General features: G+C 42.4%; 1 protein-coding gene and 1 long non-coding RNA gene across 2 annotated transcripts in view; both read left to right on the top strand.

The window, feature by feature from the left end:
* Positions 1–24,389, top strand: part of EPHA4 (EPH receptor A4) — a 159,302-nt gene that overhangs the window by 3,517 nt on the left and 131,396 nt on the right. The window contains exons 2-3 of the mRNA XM_028731050.2: positions 55–122; positions 5,718–6,381. Coding sequence (XP_028586883.2) covers positions 55–122; positions 5,718–6,381 — 732 coding nt within the window. The remainder of the gene's footprint in view (positions 1–54; positions 123–5,717; positions 6,382–24,389) is intronic.
* LOC144327970 (uncharacterized) lies at positions 6,390–21,219 on the top strand. Its single transcript, XR_013393155.1, has 2 exons — positions 6,390–14,178; positions 14,552–21,219. It is a non-coding gene; the product is annotated as an uncharacterized LOC144327970 (long non-coding RNA).

Genomic DNA, 24,389 nt, shown 5'->3' on the forward strand with positions numbered 1-24,389 from the left:
CTGAGTTTCAGTAAGTGTAACTTGTCATTTATGTTTGTTTCCCCCTTTATGCAGTTACCTTATTGGATTCCAGATCTGTTCAGGGTGAACTTGGGTGGATAGCAAGCCCGTTGGAAGGAGGGGTAAGTTCTGCATCCCTATCTGATCATCTAGGTAAAATGGAATGATTAGTACGTTTCTGGTGAATCCTAATGGCTCGATTATTGTAGATTGTGGGGAGAAGGTCACATTTCTTCCGTAGCCTGTGATGTGAATTACACTTTGTTGGAGAAACCTTATACTCCCAATGCATAGGCTCTGTCAAGAGGGAAACCGTAGAGAGTGGAAAGAGACTTTCAGAATCTGATCAAAGAACGCATATTTACAACCCAACCCTAAGAATATTTCTCCCAAAGTAAACCCTGTATAGTTCAGTGATGTTTATTTCCTTGCAAGTGCAAGTTTCTGAGGGTTCATTGAGGCTTACTCCAAGGTAAGTTTGCATAGGATTGTGGCCTTAGATACAATAAATGTCTACACTTGCTTCTTCCAAAGAAGTGGAGTTACATTGAGAGCAGGGATGGGGAACCTGAGGCCATCTGGATGTTGCTGAGCTCTAAATCACATCAGGCGCAGCCAGCATGGATGATGGCAATTGGATGATGGGTTTTGTTGTCCAACACCTTCTGGAGGGCTCCATTGTTCCCAAGCCCTGATTTAGGGTGACCACTATCCAGTTCCCAGACGGCAGGATTTGTGTCAGCATAGGACAATTCCAAAGGTGTGATGCTACCTTAATAGATTACTTGTTCTAGTCTATGAGGTTTCTTTCCTTCGTTAAAAAAATAAATCAAAATCAAAACCTCTGCTTTTGGTGGGATAGCAGTGCAGTGTATAAAGCAAAGCAGAGCAAGAGCTGCTTCTTAATCCATTGCCGAATTGTGGATGTTTAACACATTTGCAGATCTGGATTCTGGGAGAGAACGGAATCTCAGCTTAGTCAGGACTCTGTTCACTCTTAATTTAGCAAAGGATTTGTAGACAAATACCATGCAGTCAGTTAGTCTGCTGAAGAACTGCTGAGTAGACCCTGATTCTTACCATAGGTACTGTGTCCCCAGCATGCCATGGGATCAGGAATTTTTATTAATTACCGGGGGTGGGGAGAGGTGCAGATAGAAACCGCCACCTTATTTTCGCTGCCACATATGCAGGGTGAATATTAAGAGCAATTTCAGGGAGGGGGGGGGAGAAACAATGCACGTGGTATTTCCATTCAAATATGCTCAAATCCCTTTAAAATTAAATGGAAACCTCTTCTTGCTGCGCTTAGAGGCAAACAATTGATGCCTAACTAAGTCCAAATAATTAAAAAAAGCACTAAAGTTTGGAAAGATTGCCAGTTATATAATAAACAGGAAGGCAAATTCCTTCAATGGGCTAATGAAATATACTGTAGTTGGACGTCCGTCGGTCCTGTAATTAAAAAGAAGAAGAAAGGTGGTGGGCGGGGAGGATGGTGACAAATGGAAGGAATGCGAGGCTGTTTATGTAGCGATGCATTATGCATAAGCTCTGAATTAGCCCTATCATGGGAAAATGGAGTATTGTCCTGCTCCCATTGTTGCTCTGCCCGAACTTGACTGCAGTCAGGTTTTGCTCTGCCTGTGCACACTGTGCTGTCCCTGGAACCGTTCCCCGCCTGCCTCCCCCAGCCCTAGAAAAGGGGAATGATTGACAGGCCTCTGGCGGTGCAGACAGCACACATTCACTGTTGATTGCCGGCAATTGCCCTCATCTTTGACAGTGGGGAAAGGTACAGCTTTATCTGGGTGAGAGTCAGGCATCTCAGTTAATCCTATACCCTGGAAAGGTCAATGAATTAGTCTTTCTTTCTATGCACCCATGGGGCATCCCTTCTGTAGATTCAAATATCGCCATTTTGAAGAAGTCAGCAATTGTGACTGATTGGCAGAGGATGTCCTTATATTAATTTTCAAGGTGCTTGTGTGTGTGTGTGTATGTATTTGTGACTTACGTTCGTAACATACGAAGTCTGAGGAGAAACGTAAGAGTTTCAATAAATCCATGTCTCTGTGTGCTGCCTTTTCACGTTGGCAGTGGGGGGAAATCAAGAGGGCTTAGTCTTGTCTTCAAGTCTGTCTGCAGGAGTGCCTTGAAAGTGCTTTCGTATAGCTGCATATGCTGCAGATTTGTTTCAAAGCGCTGGGAAAAGTAACACTTCTCCCTCCCTCTGCCTTCGAGAACACCCAAAGGTATAGAGCCTTCACAGATCAGCACGGCCTTCATTTTATACTGTGTATAAGCTCACTGTGCGTTGCAAAGCCCTTGGCTCCACCCTCTTTTTATGGATCCAGAACAGGTCATTCCTGAAGTGTGAAGTATTTTATGTGTTAATATGAGACGTTGGAGATAAAAATAGGCCACTTTACCAGTGAATAGCGCTATTACTAAATCTATAGTAGCCCTAGAGGAATGAATGTGTTACATTATAAATTTAATTAATGATTTACCTTTAAAATTCACAGTTGAAAGGAAATCCTGGGTCTGGAATGCTTTTACTGTGGGATTATTAAACCATGGGAAGAGTTGGTTTAGAAAGCTGAAATGGAAAAAAAAAGAGAGGAAGTGTTTGTTTTTGACAACACATTTAACGTTTCAAATTTATAACGGTTGGAAATGTGTGTGTGGGGGACATTTATAGTATTGGGCCATTTGCCTCAAATATATTGAGGCAAATGTCTATAAATAAACAAACACCTCTTGTCAAACAAAAACCAAAAGGGAGAAAGTCAGAAGGGTTTTTGCAGCGAGGAGCTACTGAATGCAGCCATGTTCCTTTCATAGACTTCAATAGGCTTTGGAGCCAAACTTCTTTTGTTCAAAGAGGCAAAAAGGAAATCCCATGGACAATTCTTATTTCCCTCTCCTCTTCCTTCCCTCGCCCCTGCACAGACTATAGGCTGATAACATGGAAAGTAGTGGATCATAAAGGGCAGGACTGTAACACAATGCTCATTTCATGGCAGTTGTCAATTAGAGAACTCTGTTGCTTACATCATGTTAGCATTTTACACTGATAAATGGCTTTCCAGTTTTCCCCTGGTTATTGATTTATTTCCCTCTTTCCTTTTTTTAAAGGGGAGTGTGTGTGTGTGGATTTGCAACCATCTTCTCTAGGCAATAACTCTGATACGATCCTTTTGACTCTGGTGACGGCCAGAGATCTATAAACTGACCCAGCTATCAAACTAGATTCTTTTTAACCTAAACAGGACTGGAATGGTTACAAACCTCAATGGAAATGTACAGGATGCATTAGAGTTGTAGGCTGGGTCCTACAGTGTCCATTTAGCAGAGCATGTTTAATACTTGATTGCCAGGAAGGTGGATTCTAACTGTTCCATTTTCCCCCTCCGCTCCCCACATGCTCCATTGTATAAGCTGGAACCTTAGAATTTAGCTATTATTTTGCATAAATGAAAAAAAGGTCCTTCCCACCCTTTGAACCTTAATTCAGCAGAACGGCGCTCCTTTCTCAAAAAGAAGAGACAGAAAAGGCCTCAGCAGTAGCTTTCTTTTCTGTATCATGTGATTAACATAATCTCATTTAACAATGTTCAAAGCTCTTATTGACCACTTCCACTCTCCTTTTCTTTTATGATATGTTCATCACACTCCTGCCGGAATGCGGCTTGATAATACAGAATCTAATTCATTCTTAATCCAAGTTTCATTTTTCTGTGGGGTGGTTATTATCATGTTGGGCATTCTAATTTTTTTTAAAAAAACCAGTCCAGAATTTAAGAAGAAAGCTCACCTTTCAGTTAGGCAATGCAGGTTGATGAGGCATGGTCTGTTCTTCCATTGTTGCTATTAGAGTTTAAGAATGTAAAATTGTGTTGTCCTGAGGTGCCTTAAGCCAGAATGCTTGAAATGGAACCAGCGGGTGCAAGCCAGAAAAAAATATAGGTATGCTTGCAATTCATTGCGATCATTCCAAGGTGGTGACTATAGAGATAGAGAAGCAAGTGGCGCTGTGGTCTAAACCACTGAGCCTCTTGGGCTTGCTAATTGGAAGGTCAGTGGTTGGAATCTGTGTGACGGAGTGAGCTCCCATTGCTCTGTCCCAGCTCCTGCCAACCTAGCAGTTCGAAAGCACACCAGTGCAAGTAGATAAATAGGTACTTCTGTGGCGGGAAGGTTAACAACATTTTTGTGCGCTGACACTTGTCATGGTGTCCCGTTGCACCAGAAGTGGTTTAGTCATGCTGGCCACATGACTCGAAAAGCTTTCTGCGGACAAATACCGGCTCCCTTGGCCTGAAGGGATGAGTACCGCACCCCATAGTTGCCTTTGACTGGACTTACCCAGGGGTCCTTTGCTGTTTTACATTTACCTCAGAATATAAATACAGAGAGGCAAATGATATATACACACAAATATATTATATTTTATGGATTGAGAACTTCAGATAGCTCAGCTTTTGCCAATCTGGTGTCCTGCAGATAGTTTGGATTACAACTTCCTTCATCCCCACCAGCATGGCTATGCTGACTGGGCCTGGTGGGGGTTGTAGTCCAAAATTACTGCAGGGGACCAAGCATGTGAAGGTTGAGTTAGTCTGTGCAATGGACGCAATAGGTATTTGCTGATGGCTGAAGGTGGTTGAATAGGGCTGGAGCTGGGCATTACGAGTCGTTCTGGAAAGTGAGAGAGGATCAGTAAGCGGTTGTAGTGTAATAGCTGGGAGTGCTAGTTAATGGAATTGTGGATTCTCCTCTGCCATAAGATCACTAGGTGGCTTAGGCAAGCTGCTGTTCTCTCAGCCACAGCCAGGGTCTCTCCCTTCTACATCTGTAACATAATGATTCTGTTCTATATTTCAGGGGTTGCTGTAAGGATGACTGAGAGAGGAGGAACCATTGGTACATTGAGTTCTGTGTTGTCTGCACTGACTTACAGTGGCTCTTCAGGGATTTAGGGAGGGGTCTTTTCCTAGCCCTACCTAGAGATGCCAGAAATTGGGGGACCTGAATGCAGAGGTGTTTTGCTACAGAGCTGCAGCCTTTCTTTCCTTTCCATATATGTGTTGTTATTTTATCATAGTCACCAGATAGTATTGCAATATCCTGCATAGATATTGTGCCGATCTCGTTCTTGTTTCCTGTTCTGCCACTCATGTTGCATGCAACCCTGGGCAGGTTTCTTATAGTGCAATCCCATTCTTAATTCCTCAGAAGTAAGACATATTTGGGCTTGTTCCCAGGTAAATATGTATAGGGTTGCCACCTTATATCTTTGTATCTTGCTTTAAAAAAATAAATCAACATTTATATGCAGGGGAGAATACCTGTTAAGGTTGCACAGTGTTTGGGTTTTATAATACTCCCAGCTACGAGGGTTCATTCAGATCATGGTATATTAAGGTTGATTACAAGCTAGCATATATCCGTTTTTCTTTGGAAAATATCACTTTCCTGAGGTCTTCAATTAGGCTGCTATTAAAACCTGATTTCCTTTTTAGTATATGGCTTTATTTTTGCTCATGTGTTTGAAGCACCCTGTATGTTCTGATTTTTTTTTAATGGCTTCCAATATAAATAAACGAAGCCAATTGGGGGAAAGAGGAATTAATTTATCTGGCGGTAGCAAGGTTTGATTATGCTTTTCACACTCTTCCCGTCTCACGTTTGTCCCTTTTGGTTCTTCACAGTGGGAGGAAGTGAGTATTATGGATGAGAAGAACACTCCGATCCGCACTTATCAAGTCTGCAACGTGATGGAGTCCAGTCAGAACAACTGGTTACGAACTGACTGGATTCCCCGCGAAGGGGCTCAGAGGGTTTATATTGAAATCAAGTTCACACTCAGAGACTGCAACAGCCTGCCAGGTGTCATGGGGACTTGCAAGGAGACTTTTAACCTCTACTACTACGAGTCGAGCAACGATAAGGAGCGCTTTATCCGCGAGAGCCAGTTTGCTAAGATTGACACCATCGCGGCCGACGAGAGCTTCACTCAGGTGGACATTGGAGACAGGATCATGAAGCTCAACACAGAGATCCGCGACGTGGGGCCCCTGAGCAAGAAGGGATTTTATCTGGCTTTCCAGGATGTCGGCGCTTGCATTGCCTTAGTGTCTGTCCGCGTTTTCTACAAGAAGTGCCCGCTGACAGTCCGTAACCTGGCCCAGTTTCCGGACACGATCACCGGGGCAGACACGTCCTCTCTGGTGGAAGTTCGCGGCTCTTGTGTGAACAATTCCGAAGAGAAGGATGTGCCAAAGATGTACTGCGGGGCAGATGGTGAATGGCTGGTACCCATTGGCAACTGCCTGTGCAATGCTGGGTATGAAGAGCACAATGGAGAATGCCAAGGTAGGGCCCCCCTGCATTGTGCAGTTCATTAGGGGCTGGTGTTCATAATTGAATCAGAGATGAGAATCGGTGGAAGGCTGCCCGTAATTAGCAGTCCCTGTGGGATGCAATGGGATGAAGGGGTCTAATGAGGAAGTCCAGTAGTTCCAGGTGGCAGGGCTAAGGAGTGCATAATGCTGACAGAACAAATGGCACCACCATAATCGGCAGAAGGCACGGCACATTTGCTATCAGAGGGTAGATTAGAACTGGCTTGCATCTCCCCATTCACATTTGAATGAGGATGGAAGCCATGTTATCTGAGCCAGTGCTGTTTAAAGGGCCAGAATCAATTTCTCTTCCTTTCTTTTTTTTAAAAGGTGAGATTGCTATTCCGGCTAAAAGAAAAGGCACAGCAGCAACAAGCTGTCTCCTCCTTCATGGCAGAAAACAGAAGCTTCTTTTTGTTTCTCAGGGGCCCTAAGGAATGACTCTTTAGTGTCTCATTTGATAACTTTTCACGAAATAATCCTTGAATACGTGACATGGCTGCTTTTGTGAAATATTTTTATTTCTCAGAAAGTCTCCATTGTTTCCTTTACAAAGGAGCATGCTAGGAGACTCTAAGAAATGCAAGAAGTCATCTGTTTACCCCCCCCCCTTTCCCCCTTCTCTGCAGAATTAAGGATTAAGGTTCTTATAAAAGGCAGCTTATCTTAAAGAAAAGAAAAGGGAGGGGAGATTTAAATCGCCTTTGTGGGCGCCTGTGATTTTTAGTTATACATTATCATGATTTTATAAATAGGTTATTACTGATTATGGACTTGATTGCCCCCTTAGTCGCATGTTCAGGATCAGTCTCTAATGGCTCTTTTTGCCAAATGAATGCCTCTTTGTATATATTGCTAAACGGATGAGGCCCAGCGATGCCAAGGCTGATTCATTTTAATTGCATTTTGTTAAGGGTAATGATTTTTTTTTTAAAAGTGTGTGTGTGCAATATATGTGGTATAGAAAAAAGCAAAACATAACACTGATTTCTGTAAAATAGGTGTAAAATGGCATCTTCCTCCCGCAAAGCATTTCATACCGAGATGGTTTTATATGATCATTTATGGGCAATGTGAAGTTCATTATTATGCATTGAAATTAAGAGTTGGCAGGAACGCAGCTCTGAGCACAAACATTTTCCTTTGCTATCATACTTCCATCAGATATGTTCATGTCAGTGGGGGGGAAGCAGGGGTAGGGGGGTGGGAGAGATGAGCGTATCTTATCAGCAACACAATTATGAAAGGTTGGAGTGAGAATTGAAAAATGAATTGCATGATGACAAGGCACATGTCTCGAGTAAATTATTCTGTCTCTTGGAGTGGGCAGGAAGTTGGAAACCTTTGCATGTCAAGAACAAACAAATTGTTACCAACATGCAGATGTCATCCTGAGTAGATTTTTTGGGTGGAGAGGGAGATGTGTTAGCATCGAAAGAGATTTCTTAAAATTATTGCTGTTTTTCCTAGTTTGTAAGCAATACTTTTGTTTTATTTTTGCATGGTTTAGCTGGTGGGAGAGCAGGTGGACCAAATTAGAAAGTTGTGCTTTGCAAAGAGATTACTCCTCATTCTGCTAAAGTGGGTGTTAGGGGCAGTATTGGCTAACCCTGATTGATGCCAAATTAAAACACTCCTTAGTCAATGACCCACACATTATTATCTAATCACATGACAGCCAGAGTGTTGTGTGGGAGAAGTCACTTGTGATCTTTTGGGGCAGGAACTTCAGGAGGCCCCCACATTTTTTAAAAAAGCAGTAGGTGGTTGAAAGTGACATTGACACAGAAAATACTTGGTAACTCTCTGTTCGGCTCTACTGGACTTACGGAAACTGATTATTCACACCTTAAGTTAATGACCAATCCTGATGAGATCATGTATAAAAGGAAGAAAGAAACCTTTTGTCTTTTGCATCTCCTGTGCAAAAACGTTCCATTGGAAGAAAATACAATCCAGCAAGCAGTCTTAAATTGTTAGCCATTTCATCAGTTGTTGATTGTATTTTCCTTGCAAAAAAAAAAAAAATTCTTCCAGTTCCAAGACAAATGTTTTTCTCACTGTTCCCTAAGCCCACAGGCTTTGCTATGAATCACTTGTTAATGGCCATGTTTACTTGGAATCCAAACTATTAGTGTACAGGTGAATCAGATGACTTTGGATTTGGATGCTCTTGCAGAGGCTGAGTTTGGTTATTTGGTGTTTGGCAATCACTATTCTTGCCCTTTAATATTTTTGTGTGAAAATAAACACCATCTAGAGAGCCCAAAGCATTGTTATAGAACTGGGCAGCCAGTTAAAGAGAAGAAAGAAAGCCATCTCAAGTCCACAAAAGCTTATAAAAGAGTAAGCTTGGAGGGCTGTGAACAGGTTCCAGACCGATTTTCCAACAGCACGGCTGTGGCAGGACAAATGTAGGAGTAGGTCACAGGTCACTCACTTCCTCATCCATCTTCCTCCCGTGATCCTGAGGTCAGAGTTAAGATTGATTAAGATCTTAAAAGCTCGACAAAGGCTTGGTGGGCAAAACTGGGCAGGCTGGCTGGTGGGTGGGTGTGTGTGTGGCGGCAGAGGGTGCCCCTGTTGTTTTGAGATCTAACATTGCTCATCTGCTGGAGTCTTCAGAACTTTGGGGACCGAAAGGTATTTCCTACTGGCTTTCTTTCATCCAGCAGTGTATGTTAATTGAGTTTTTTTAAAAGAAAGAAAGAACAAGAAAAATAAAAGAAGACATTGGGTGATGCCTGGGTAGCACCCCAAAGCAGCCGCGAGTTCATTTAGTGTCTGGATCTTGAATAACATTTTCTGAAATGGAAACCTTGTTCTCTCCCCCCATCCCTATTCAGTTGTCTCTTCTAAGTAAGAAGAACGTGTTATTGGGGTTAACAGAAGCTTGAATTTGCTGAGTGGTTTCAGCGAAGGAGAGTTATTCTGTGGGGACTTGGCAGTAGTCAAAAAAAGAGATCAGGGAAGAAGCAGGATTCCAAGATCAATAAACAAAACATAACCCAATAATCTATTTTTTACGAGTTCTCCACTACGTCTGTCTTTAAAATTAGCAATCTATCGTTGTGAGAATATTGCCCGTATGTGTTGAAAGTTGCACCTGTAATTTTAAATATAAGTAAAGGAAATGTACACTTGATTTCCTCAAGCTTATTTAGCAACCAGTGTTGTGTTTCAAAAAGAGAATAAGAACTGCATGGGAAATATTATTAATGAAACATGAAATTACCTTATATTCGAGGCATATCTCAAAAGCTAAGGTAATTACTGCTTTAAGGGGGGAAAATGTAGCTGTTGGCTGATGCTCTTTTGCTAAAAGATGCCATTGGTGATTAAAATTGTTTTGTTACACATTAGCTCAATGTGGTTTTGATTTTTGTTATGTAATTTCCTTATCAAAGCAAGTAGATGTAATATATGGAAAAAGCAGAGAAGATGCTAAATCAAGCAAGTAATAGAATTGCAGCTCTCTGTAATTGTTCTGATGCAGTGAAACCTGTAAGTTAAATTTTATGTATCCCATTTAAGGTCACTGCACCATAAAATCCAGATATTTTAATTACATTTTGCATAAACACCCCAAGATTTCAGCATTTTGCTGTATGTATATTCTCTTTTAGGAAACTTATAAAGCCAATTGGCAGAACATCCTACAAGGTTTAAGATAAGTTTTTGAAATCGTCTTCTTTTTGCCAGGTTTGGGATTTCCCTTCTGCCTTTGATAACAGGATCCTTAAGCAGGAATAATTTAGATGCCATAAAATAAATACTCATATAAGAACTTTTTGTTGCACTAGGGGAGTAAAGTTTGCCTGTTGTTCCTAAACAGGAATTCACCCTTTTCTTTTCCCTATAGAACATATCTTTAAAATGTTGATGCCTGTTCTGTAGACAAATAGCATATACATAAAAGCAATTCTAAACTGCAGTTCTGCTTCTTCCTCTTATTGAAATCAACATGCTCATGAGTAAATTTGCGTATCAGCTTTTGGATGTATCCAGGATAGCAAAACGATCCGTAACATTTGACTTGTAAACTGGTTGCTTGAAAATAAGGGAGTGCATCTTTGTGAGGGTATGTATGTGTGAGCATGTGTCTCTCTGTGTGTAAAAGATCAAACTTATTTTTTAAAAAATTGGGGAAGTGTTTTTTTGTTTTTTTGTTTTTTAAATTATTTGGAGACAAATTTGTGGCAGGTGTTTGCTTTTGGGTGGTTATTAATCCTACACTGAAATGTTTTGTAGTCCTTCTTTTTCTAAATGTGAATTGTAGCAAACTCTGGGCTAAGTATTCAATCTTTCCAGTTACAGTGCACGAAATCTTGTACGTTCTTTCTAAGTTGTAGCATTGGCCATAGAAATACAGCCTGGCTTTTCCATGGGCTATTTGTCGGTGTTTGGTCCACTGATCTTAGATCTTTATTGGTGCTTTGAGGGGACTTGATAAAGGAAGACTTCAGCCATCCCTTATGTCTTTTGAATCGCTCTTTCTCTCACTCCTCCCTACATTGCCCTAAACTTGTGGATCAAACTCTGCTCTCATTTCATCTGATTCTTTTGATATACTTTGTGGGAGCAGGTGAGGTCACATAGTTTCATGAGCTGGAAATAATTAACACTTCCATGACTAAATGGTCACTTTATGAATATTCAGGATCTGCTTCACTCTCCCTGGGAAGCAAACATGTTGGTTTCGTTCCCATTGCTCCCAGTGGAGAGGGATGAGGTTTCCCCTGTGAATGAGGATTGTCAGCTGTCTGGCCAGTTTGCCTTTTGCATGCAGCAGATTCCTCATTTGCATATTTTGTATACATCCTCATGCAAAGTAGCCCACCCATTTCCCACTTTCACAAAGGAGATAAGCGCTTCCTTTGGAAAGTCCAGAGGAGAAGCTCCTTCTATTTATGCAGATCCTAAAGTCTTGGGTTTCATGCAAATGCATTTGATCGAAGCTCTTTGTTTAAGAGATAGGGAGTGCATATTTGCCCACCATTCCTCTTTGTGGCCCAGTCTTTCCACACAAAAACCCACACAGGCCTTGAGGCCCTCTCAGCCTTATGGGAAATGCTGAGTACTGAGGCAATACAAAACTGTTAGACGGAGAATTCACACTTTAGGTGTGAACTTCATCAGTGTTTCCAAGGTTTTGTGAATAAAGGGACACTGAGTGCAAGTCAACTTGGGTAAAGTGGTGTTGTGTTAAGCCTTGCTAAAAGGCAAATCAAACCTGATGGGTAAAGAACTGAAATGGCAACTTTATGAAAATAATATTAGTTTGATCAGCTTAACTAAAATTAATCTTGTTTACATAAAAAGAAAATCGTAAAAGAGATGTAACCCTTGGTGATGCATTACATATACAGTTATTTTCTTTTTAAAAATACGATATTCTGGGCATATCTATCTGGGCCCCACCTGCATTATACATTGAAAACAGTATCATAACACTTTCAGCAGTCATGTCTCCCCCTCCCTCCAAAAAATCCCCCCCCCCCAGGAATGATAGTTTCTTAATGGTGCTATTTTTCTCTGGGAATTATAGCTCTGGTAGGTGAACAGGGGTCTCAGATGGTCAGCACCCTTAACAAATTACATTTCCCAGCATTCTGGTGTGTGTGTGTGTGTGTGTGTGTGTGTGTGTGTGTGTGTGGCTCAGTTGGTTAGAGCATGGTGCTGATAAATCTTAAAGTTGAAAGTTTGATCCCCATATGGAACGGCTGCATATTCCTGCATTGCTGTGGGTTGGACTAGATGATTCTCAGAGTCCCTTCCAACTGTGATTCTAGGATTCTAAGACCTGACTGTTTGAAGTGGTATGATACTGCTTTGAAATTTATAGTGCAGATGGGCCCTCAGAAGTGGATCTCTCAGAGTTCAATAGAACTTGCACCTAGCAAAATGTGTAGGATTGCAGCACAAGAGGTTTCTCTAACACCTCTTCCCTCCTTTAATGCAATCACTTAAGACGACCATTTGCCGATGTACCTCAAAGCCACAAACGCCACAGCCCTTGACCCACATGACACCAACTAGCCTGTGGCAGCCTACATGTAACTTGTAACTTTATTAAATGGTGCCAAAACACAGGTTTGCTTGGGACAGTTTGGTTGAAAGGTTTATCGATCTGAACTATGGCATCTGAAGCATGTACACACTTCATTTACAAAAGAAACCCCCTCAAGTATGGATTGTTTTCATTTTGTCTCTTGCAAATCAATGGTATGAAATCAGAACCAAAATCCATGCTAGATCTATTTTCTCTAAAAAAATAACAGGAAAAGGGCATATTTTTTGCCCCCCGTGAATATGCACACAAAGCTTTTTGATGTGCAATTAGCGTTTAACTCAAAGTTAATTTCACAGAGCAGTAAACTGCAGTGTGTCAGGCCATGTGGCGTAATTAAGCAGAGGTTTAAAACAACAAGGAAACGTGCAGAAGCTTCAATTCAGGCCTGAGCAACGTTGAAGGAAGTGAGACCATTTGCTTCTCAGTATAATTGGAAGGGCTATTAGGATTAAATAATACCAAGAGGCACCTTTTGTCTGGCTTTTGGTTTAACCTCTCAGGAAAAGTAGTTTCCATCTAAAGAATTTGTGTGCTGCTGTTGTTGTTCTAAAGTTATGAAATCGAGCACTTCCTCTAAGCTTTCTAGATCTTTTGTGGCCCAACAAGAAGAAAACCCAGGTGTGTGTGGGGGTCCAGGTATGGGCTGTTTAAATGGTCCCAGAGCAGACCTGAGGGAAACTTCCCTGCACCCCCAATGGCCAATCTAGGGAGCAGGCTTGGATCCAGCTCCTGATAGGTACTGTGGGCTTATCCCCTGCTGCCTACCCAGGTCAGACTATGACCTTGAGCTCCCTCATTGGGGGCCCTATGGAGTGCCTCCACCACCCTGCACCACTGCTGCACTGAGAGGGTGAGCGGACTTGGTTTAATCTCTCAGGAAAAGTAGTTTCCATCTAAAGAATGTCCTGCTGCTGTTCTAAAGTTTTAAAATTGAACACTTCTTCTAAGTTTTCAAGATGGTCTATGCACCTCTTCCTAATTAAAAATGTTGCTGGATGCAGTCATATAGGTCCTGATTCACACACCAGATATCCTTCGACTCCAAGTTGGCATCAGCCCCAATCAGCATTGCCAATGGTCAGGGATGATGGGAGTCAGAGTCCAGCAACATCTGGATGGTCAAAGGTTCCCCAGCCTTGCATGTAGCATTTTATATTGAAATACGGGACAATCCTTTATTATGCAGAACAGGTGGCATTCCTAAGCACATTGATAGAAATAAGAATGGATAGTGATAATGTCTGAGAGCTGCATACAAGTTCTGGGAATGACAAAACTCCTTTTTTCTGATTGTATCCTAATGATCCTTGGCTTCAGTTGGGCCCTGCTTTGAAGATATGCTCCCTCCCAAAGTCATAGATGCTAATCCGAAAGTAAATGACACGTCCTCCTTATAGTTATGACCTCAGTGCTATAAATGATTCAGAACCTGACATTCCTGCCTGTCACCTGGTGTTTCTGTCGATTTATCTGTAAGTTTCCGGGCCTCAGGATTTTGTGGGTTTTGGCCACATCATTCCAGGGGACCCAGTGCAGCAACTGCCACTCCCTGCTAATGGAGGTTGGGTTCAGGCTTTGAGAAAAACAAATGCAAGATGCTATGGTTCCCTTAGCTGCTTTTGGAAGTGGCCTTTGGGTGCAGGAGTCTGAGTGGGAGCTGATTTCAAAAATGGGTTTGCCAGGCAATGGCTGGAGGTGTGTTAAAGGTAAAGGTACCCCTGCCCGTACGGGCCAGTCTTGACAGACTCTAGGGTTGTGCGCCCATCTCACTTAAGAGGCCGGGGGCCAGCGCTGTCCGGAGACACTTCCGGGTCACGTGGCCAGCGTGACATCGCTGCTCTGGCAAGCCAGAGCCGCACACGGAAACACTGTTTACCTTCCCGCTAGTAAGCGGTCCCTATTTATCTACTTGCACCCGGGAGTGCTTTCGAACTGCTAGGTTGGCAGGCGCTGGGACCAAGCAGCGGGAGCGCACCCCGCTGCGGGAATTCGAACCGCCGACCTTTCGATTGGCAAGCCCTAGGCGCTGAGGCTTTTACCCACAGCGCCACCCGCGTCCCTTCTGGAGGTGTGTTATGCATGTGTTAATCAGGGGAAATCATGCAATTTGGCACTGAGTGGCAGGCTTGAGTAGCAGATAGTATCTGAGGTTCTGTCTACAGGTTATTGATGGCCGAAAATGGGGGCAAACGGATATCTAACATGCATGTGATTACCTCTCCTGTCTACTTTGGTTGTCATAGGGGCCTTTGATGCCGTTTCAGAGTAGCATTACGGAAAGAATGTTAACAAGGTACACCTTTCCTCAATCATAGTACTTGCAGTAGTAAGGAAACTGCCTTGAACCTTGTGCTGTATTGATTTTGACAGCTCTGCTTTGGAGTCCCCTTTCCTCTAGGAACTAAATTGGTACCAGCACTCGCCAAGCATGAGGGTAGAATTCTTAGACAATTAAAACAACAGCAGCATTGTGGGTATTTTTATCACCTTTGTCAGCTGAGCAAAAGGACAGTTTTCATTTGCTCCCATCCCCTATGCATGAACATATTCAAGGAGTGCTCATTTGCTCAGGAGTGGTGGCAAGGGGCAGAGAGCTTGATATCTCAAACATTGTAACAGAATCCCGGACTTGGAAATGGGAGGTAGTGGCTCAGTTTACCAGGAGGCACATTATTCCAGTCTCAGTTCCCATCTCTAAACTGTGATTGCCAAATTTTACGTGGGCATTAAAAGTGCTCTATTGGTGAGCAAAGGTCAGATCACCTGGTGAGATGAAGGAGGTTTGAGGAAAATGAAGGGAATGAGACGTTTCTGTGCTCAGGTTTAGGTCCAGACTAATGATCTTCATTCAGACTGCTTTTAAGCAAAGCCAGGCTCATCAAAATCTGTTCCAGTATCCTTAATAAGCTATGGACTGCCAGCTGCTTAAAATCATTTGAAACAATTCCATTGATAAGGCTAACTTCCCTTATTGACAGAGATACTTTACTCAGCAGTCGTACAAACCCACGGTACAGTGTCTTAATTATCCAGATAATCCTGTTTGCTTGTATTTTTTTAAACTATGAAGTGCTAGGTAATTATTCAATTCTTAATAGAAGTCAAATGGCAATGTAAACAATAATTAGGATGTTAGACAGACTAATGCGCTTCAAAGCAAATTGGATTTTTTTTTTTCATACTGTTCAGCATGAAGTCCCATAAAGCTAACAATTTAGTGGCAAGGAAACAAGTTCCATTTTGTTCATATTTTATGGTGTTATCTCTTCATGCCTTGTTTGAGAGAATAACAGTTTGTCCCAATGAAGCTGCCTGCTCCGGAGCCAAATGTCACTTTAACAATCGGCTCCCTGCAGTTTGCTATTTGGCTACGCTCTCCCATGGCTCCAGATTGGTTCTTTGTCTGCTTCAGTTCCAGCAGGTCAGAGGTTAAACAGAATACTGATTTCCTCCCACAATATTGATGGCAGGTAAATATGGCCAGGACTGGTGCTTGATTAACATGCAGCCCATGTTGGAGAGATTTGTCCCCGGGTCTCTCTTTTAGGCAGAAGATGTGCTTACTTTCAGATTAACATTTCCCTCCTTGGCTGTTCTTTTCTTCTGAATTAGATGACTTTGAAAGCAGCTCCATTTCCCTTTGATGCATTCCCCCTAAGCCTTAAGCGGAGAGCCTTCGAAAATTCGGGATGCGTTTGAAGAAGTCTTTTTCTTTTTTCGAGAAATGGAGATCTGGATTAAAACTGTTGGGCTTCTAGCTGCGAGAGGGTCTAGCAATCTAGATCCCCAACTTCTCTGAATTTTACCTCATGGGGAGAAAAAACACACCCTTTGTGCAAATGACCCAAACAACAAGTGCAAAGCAATTACAGTTCTCAGTAATTTTCTCTCTCTTGTCAACTTAGCGGTTATCGAGCATTTCTCTCTCCCTCTCTCTCTTCATAAATAGTTCCCGAGACAGTTAATTAAATCTTGTCTTTGTCTCCATTACTTCCATTGTATTCAGCCACGACTCAAGGGCAGCTCTCACTGGTAACAAAGACAGGAGGAAAGGACGCTGCTTCTTTCCCCGATATTTTAATCATGGGGTTGTCACACAATAATGCTCTTGGGTGGAGGGTTTTGTTTAGTGGGCACTTCGTGTTCTCACCAGCATTTGAGTGACTTGAACAATTGTCTCTCTCTGCCCGCCATCAAGACTTCTTAAGAAAGGGTGCTAGTGTTCCTCTGCACTGAGGCCAGTAATGAATTACAGCTGTTTTAATTACACCTACTTTAATTGTTTCCCCAAGAAGAGCAGGTGTCTTAGGAAACAACAGCAACACAGAATGAGCAAAATCCATCCAAAGGGTTAGATAGTCCTGTGTTGGTTTCAAGGAATGCAACCATATATTTTTGTTAGCTTCCATTTTTATTTTTTAAATTCAGCTCTTGGGGCTTCCCACCACGTCAGAACCGCAGAAAAATTACTAATTCATTAGCCTTGCTTTCCATATCAGACCACAGATTAGTTAATTGTTTTCCTTAAAAGTCTATTTAACTTTGGGTTTTTTTTTTCTCCCTCCCTCTCATCTACCCTGTCTTCACCTACCAGTGCTTGGGGCAAGTAATAAAAGTTTAAAGCAGCTGGTGGAGTGGAAGAATATTTTGCAGGGGAATCCCAATCCCACAACTGCTTAAATTTGACTGCGGAATGGCAAATCAAACAGAAAAGCCCTTCTGGAAGGTACACACCAACAGTGTACTTCTATGAACTTGGTACTTGTAGTGTAGTATTTGTTTTCTCCCTTTCAAGGGTTTTCTGTAGCTGAAAAAGACATTCCCACTTGGGAAACAATTTCCTTTTGAAGTGCCCAGCCTGTAAATGATTGAAACCACCACAAGGCAAATTAGCATGTTAAAAGAACTGGATCAATACATTTCTCTCCTCTTCACTCCCCACTTCCTATATCTCTTCTTGGCCTGTGAGAATTTTGAGTACCTTCAAGAGTTATCACTCTCAGCAGAGGAGCCAGTTGGTGTTTGAGTGTAACAAGTGGTGTGGGTAACAGGAGATGTACCTTGGTCAAACTCTGGCCGCTTGATCCACTTCCCAGACTCAAGTACAGTCTTTTGAAAATGGATTCAAGGGAAATTGACAGCTTTGGGAAGCACAGTCAGTTCATGTAATTATGGAGTGGATTAGAAAGTAAGTGTAGGGAGAAATAGGAGATCAATACAAGGGCACAAGTTGACTGAACTCATCCTTAGATGTTGGAGTACTCAATTTTGTAACATTTAGCATGAGTATGTAGAAGATTTCTTTGGGCTTATCCAATAGGCACGTGTAAACACACACACACACACACACACACACACACACACAAATACAAATGAGGCAACAACCCTACTGTTTTATAAAAAGTGCAGAGACCACAGACTTGATAGATAAATTAACAGCAGTGCTGTGAACTGTTAGAAGCAGTCTCCTAGTTGAGAACAGCAGGAGTTTGCTAATTGTTTTAAACAATGTGTGCTTTGTCGCAAAGGGATTGTTTTTGTTTTAAAGGAAGATGGAAAAACGGCAGCCACATGCCACAGATGCTGGCCACTTGGCTGGGTTTCGACAAGGCTAGGAAGGTCAACCACCACCCTCAGAGACCGAGGGCGGTGAATAAATTTAATTAATAAATGGACACATTCAACCCTACAGAATTAACTGTTGCTGAACCCATGGGAAATGTTATGCTTTTCACATGTGCTCTTCTTTAAGAAGAGCTTGGTGGTGCTCAAAGGCTTACAACCGTTCTCACTGACAAAAAATTTTCCCTGCTGAAAGTATTATTGTGTATTTCATGCCTCCCATTCTCTGTGATTAATATGGCGCAAAATTATGCCACTCAGTGACAGAGAGAGGTTTGATCCACCTCGCTAAAAGAGTTTTGACCTTGACTGCTCCTTTGGCTGTAGGCAGTACATTTAAACTTTCTGCTTTTACATTCCCATCTGTCAAGCATGGCTGACATTAACCTTACAGAAGTGTTTTAAGAATTAGGGAGTGTTTGCAAAGATGCCTTGAGGATGAATAGGGCTATATATTCCCCAGCTGGCCGGTACCTTTTCCCTGCAACTGTGCTGGTGTTTTAATTAGGGAATTATTTTGACTGATGATTTTTTTCTGGATGCACTTTACCTGATGCTATAACGGGAAATGTTTTCCTTGGAAATATATTCCTGCTTGTCTTATTTCTGGCACTGCAGTTAGTAAACGCAATTTCTTGGAAGCAAAGGTATGTCTAGCCGGCTCTTAATTTATGGGATCAGATACAGTCATTGGAAGGGGGGGGGGAGAGAATGTATTTCACATTCCTAGGCACTAAAGGGAAAAAATAGAAGCCAAATTCAAATTAAGTTCCAGTTGTGCAGGGGTGAGAATACCTGTCAAAATTCTTAGGCAACAGCATCAACCTGAACAATGATGTGCCTGGGATTTTTCTCTCTCCCTGGCATAGATTGGAAATATTATTTCAGCACTTTTGATACCCGCAAAAAAGGAGGGATGACCAGCCTCTTGCCTGTGAGTCCCGTCTGACCCTCCAGCTGCTTCCAGCTCCTCTCCACAAAAACCTGTACCTTGCACTTCAGACTCTAGATGTGAGATCGGGAAACTGCAGCCTTCCAGGTGGTGTTGGACAACTCCCATCTTAACTGACCATTAGTCATGCTGTCCGAGGCCGATGGCAGTTGGATTCAACATTTGGAGGGCTACACGTTCCCCATCCCTACTCTGTTTACTTCAACTGCTGCTGGCATCTTGCTGGTCTTGTGGCACCTGCATCTCTAGATGAGCATGAGGGGGGCCCCAAATGCACAGATGCCATGCATTCTGTTCCTAAAGTGGGTGTACGTGTTTAGCAAAACTGGGTGGTGAATTCCCTCCTGCCATCTCTTACTGCAGTTTTGGAAATTGAATGGTTCGCCATGTGAATCGTTCTTCCGCCCTATCATCCCGACATGCTCAACTCGGATTTTTGTATGCCAGCTAAAACATTCAAGCTGTGATGTTTGTAGGATAGGGCCAAAAGCTAAAAATCCTATGTGCTTGCAGACTGTAGGGTTGGGGGTATTTTTCTTCTTGGTAGCACACAACCATTGCCCTTTCACTGCTCTTCATATAACGCTTTTGCAAGTCTTTGTCCCTTTCCTTTCAAGTCCACCTTGCTCCAATCTTAAAGTGCAGAAGGTGGTGTGTGGTGTCTGTAAGAGCGTAGGGTTCCCACAACCACCTTTGGCCACACCCTGTGATGGCTGGTGCCCATTGTGGTTGGTAGGCTGGAAAGCAGGGAGCCCAACAGTAGGTGTGGACGATGGACCCACCAACTGACAGAGCCAACTAGTTCTGGTTCTGCCCCATCTTCTTCCTTGCTGAACTCTACAAGTGGCAAGAGGAGGGGGAGCCTGACAGGCAGTGCCACTCCTTGGAGCGGTTGTAAGTAAGAAGACATGGAGGCGGCTGAGAACATGCTGAGGTTGGTGGGGCAGTGTCCATTGGCCACACTCTCTGTTGTTCAGCCTCTGGAGGGTTAAATACGGCTGAATGTGGACACACCAATTTCATTAATGTTTATGTACAGCTCACCAGGTGGGGTGGAGCTATAGTGCTAGCTTTCCATGAAGTGGGCAATATTGCTTATTGGGAGATGGGTATCTGGAGGTTGGCACTATGCAAATGCACCAGCAGACGTGCAGGATTGGATTTGCTGGTTCCTCTGCACTGGCATCCCCACCACTGCTTTTCTCTCCCTCCCAGTACGCAACAGTGACCCACCTGCTGTCAAGCTAGCATAGTGGACTCTGTCCCACACAGAGAGTCCCTGGTGGTGGTTTGACTGAGACGTCCAGATATGTTCTGGTTTTTGCCTGCTGTTTTATTTTTAATTGTTTTCTGCTATGGTCATTTCACTTATTAGGAACTGCAAATAGCTAAATTTGTTCATGTGCAAACATTGCTTTGAAGTTTGCCCTTCCAAATTCAAACACATTTCTGTCAATTTGTGTCCTTTCTTTCTGGGTCCCGGCTGACCCTGTGAAGACAAAATGATTATGCAATTAATAAAGGGAGAGTCCTTGTGTTGCTGTGATGTTGAATAATGACTACTTCACTGCCTCTGCTGTGCAACTTAGAAAATTCAATAGAATAGGTGGTGCTCACTACGCCAAGTATTTTTAAGGGGCATGGTAGAAAACGGCATGCAATTTTCTCTCTCAGCATTTATTAATTTAACCTTGCAAGGATTGAAGTCAACGCCAGTCCTCACACTCATCTGTGCCACTTTCATGATGCCAGATTGCACTGGGAGTAAGAAATCTGGTCCTTTGCATTGGATGAGGAGGTGAAAAAATGACTCAGTTTTGTAATGAAACTGTATCTGGAAAAGCCAGGCGAAAGAAAGACGGAGGGTAAAATTATATTTACCAGCAAATACTAGCACATACTGGAAAATTCCCCGAACAATTTCCCATGACATTCTTGATGTCCATACACTTGGGGAAATATCTGCAGTCTACTGCTAATCAATTTCATACTGGAAAGGTAGAAGTTACCAGATGATAAATGACTCTTGCAAAGGAAACACTTAGAAAATTAAGTTTTGTGGCTCACGTTCAACATAGAGACATCTTTCTTTTTAATCCCCCACCCCCACAAATAACTAGAACCTTGATTTAGAATCGATCTTGCCTTTTTACCATTTTTTTTTTTAAAAAACCCTTAAGTACACTGTATTAGCATTATTTTCCTCATGTGTTATGAAATATTTACCATGTTAAGGAGTAATCCTGTACTTATTAATCCACTGTATTATAATCATTAACCTATATTCTGAAAACTCCATTAGGTGAGATATCTCTTCCCTTCCCAGAGCTCATGTGGGGTATGCCACACACCCAATTCCTGCAGTTTATAAGAAAATCTGATTGGTTGGCTTTGTACTTCTCTCTAGGGACCTGTGGAATATAGAACCAGGATCCTTTGGATATGTGTTCTGCTGCTGATCCCACATTGTGTGCCAACTGGATGTGTGTAATAACAAACATGATTCAGTATCTAATGTACATGGATGGGTGGCAAAATGAAGATGAATGCTGGAGTGGCAGAGCTAAGGAAAGCAGAGCCATCTCCTTTTCTAAGATTTCTGTTCCTTTTGTCTTCTCTCCCTCGATTGTCATCCAGCAACAACCACTCCATCAGGCAGGCGGTAGTAAAAAGAAGGAATGAAGTAGTGCCTCTCCATGGGCTTTGCTTCGGAGACCAGCTCCTTTTCTCTTTCCATACCAGAGGGTCTTTAAGAACCAGGAGGCTTGAGCATGGGTAGGCAAACTAAGGCCCGGGGGCTGGATCCGGCCCAATCGCCTTCTAAATCTGGCCCGCAGACGGTCCAGGAATTAGCGTTTTTACATGAGTAGAATGTGTCCCTTTATTTTAAATGCATCTCTGGGTTATTTGGGGGGCATAGGAATTTGTTCATTTCCCCCCCTCCAAAAAAAATATAGTCCGGCCCCCCACAAGGTCAGAGGGACAGTGGACCGGCCCCCTGCTGAAAAAGTTTGCTGATCCCTGGGCTTGAGTTTGCTTTTCTTTTTCTTCTCTCCCCCCTCCCAATCTCTTTTGCTTTTGTTTCACCCTCCCCCCTGCCCGATTACTGTATAAGCTTAAGAGCAGTGACTGTCTTATTATTAATCTTGGTAAGCCACTCTGGGAGCCTTTTCCAACTGAAGGCAAAACCTGTGTTTAAATGCTTTCTGCCATCTGAACAGATCTGTGTAATAGCTAGATATAGATGGATGGATGCCATCAGGTGCCTCAAGGAAGGTGTTTGAAAACAACAGCTGCATTAATGTGAATCCTTTTCTAACCAGTCACAACCACACAAGGAACAGGATTTCAGCATATCCTCCCAACATATTTATCCTATTTGTTTTGCTATTGCATCTTATCCTTTAAAACACTAGGCAGAATCAATCCCCCCCCCCCCCCGCCAGTGTCTTTTTCTTTTGGCCTCACATAGTCTCTAGCTATGTTTGGATTATCATATCTCAGTTTATAAGAGAAATACGCAGAAGCCTTTTGCCTCTGTCTTGTCGCCGATCTACTCCTCCCTTTGTCGTGAACTGCTATTAAATCAGGAGGTCTCTAATTAGCCAGTTTCCCTTTTCATTTGAACCAGGAAAAGCGGCTTACTCACTTAAGAACAGGCCCAAATAGTAAACCATGGCTTGAAGCTTGTTTGGTATCTCAACTTATTCCAAAGTTGGCAACGATAGTTTTTTTGGTTTGGATGAAGGAAAGAGCTATATCTGTGTGCACACCATGCCTTTAAAGCACATTTGAATCACATTCTTTCCCTCAAAGAATTCTGGTTACTGTAGTTTACCCCTCACAGAGTTACAATTCACGGCAGACCTTAGCAAACTACAGTGCCCAGAATTTTTTGAGAGAAAGATTCTGCTTAGAATGGGCTTTAAAGGTATAGTGCGCACATACCCAATGTTTAATTCGAGACTTTGTGGTTTAAACGTGGCTTTTGTAAAGGCTGTGTGTTCAGGCAAAAGGCTTGAGATATGGTTGGCTGAAGTAGCTTTCTCTCTTGGCTGTTTGGCAGTGGACAATGTCAACTACAGTAGTAAGAAATGATGGATTGGAATATTGCAACCACCGTGCGGTGTCTACTGAAAACTGCTTCTCCAAGGCACCATTCATTGTGGAAGTTGTAAGATTCTGAAAAGTTATTTCCAGAAACCTGACTTATGGTCCAACTGAACAGAGATTTGGGCCTAGTTCATAAATTCATGTGTGTCGCCTAGTGACTCCAACATCAAAGTGATTATGGTGTGTGTGTGTGTGTGTGTGTGTGTGTGTGTGTGTGTGTGTGAATGGTCACAATAGCCTGAACACACCAGATAAAACTTCCCTGTGACTTCCCTGTTACACAATAGTTTTTGGTGGAGTCAATTTATATATTTGGTTGCAAGTCACCAAATTCTGAACGATCAAAATATATTCTTATTTATTTATTTGCAAGCATTTAGCATCTGCTTAATATTTTTTTTTAAAAAAATAAATCACTAAGTGACGTACAGCTTAAAAGCAACAGTGTCACGAAAACAGAAATGCAACCTCAAAACACCAAACTGTGTTATAAAAGAATATAGAGACAGGAATAAATAAAAACAGAGTCTGATCTTATGAGACAGGCAAAGTATGGGCAAAAAGATACATCTTTACAAGGCCCCTGAAGCAAGTGAGGGACTAATTTGTATGTTTGAACCAAATCTACGTATGATGTGGATTTCAGGTGTTCTAGCCCATGTGCAGAATGCTGCTATGTGAAACTGATTTTCAGGTGTCTCCATGTGAGGAGATATGAACTGACCTTCAACACACCCAGCAACCCTTCTCCTTTCCCTTTTGTCCTTGTTGTGTAATGTGAGTGGGGGGGGGGGAGATATGCCCACCACCATGCATTGTTCAGTTAACAATTTAGTACACATTGGAAATAAAGCATTGCCCATTTTGCCGTGGTTTGTTTTAAGTAACAGACCTCCACACTATCGGTGAACCTAGATCATAATTAAAAGTCAAGAGCAAACAACTATATATCTCAGGATATAAGAGCCCTATAGATTATTTCTCCCCCCACCCACCTGAGCTGGTAGGTGGCTGTGAAATACTAAAACTGTTTACGGGTTTAGAGCCATACATGGTGCATGCATCATTTTTGAATTATTGTATCATTACCTGAGCAGTGGAAAAATGAGAAATCAAGCACCTTGCTGTGATATATGGGGAGTTTTTATGTCTTTGAAATGGAGAGAGGGAAGGAAAAAAGTGCTCTGTACATACAGCCTATATTTTGCTCTTTGGTGGC

Source organism: Podarcis muralis, chromosome 6, assembly GCF_964188315.1.
Source record: "Podarcis muralis chromosome 6, rPodMur119.hap1.1, whole genome shotgun sequence".
NCBI classification, from domain to species: Eukaryota; Metazoa; Chordata; class Lepidosauria; order Squamata; family Lacertidae; genus Podarcis; species Podarcis muralis.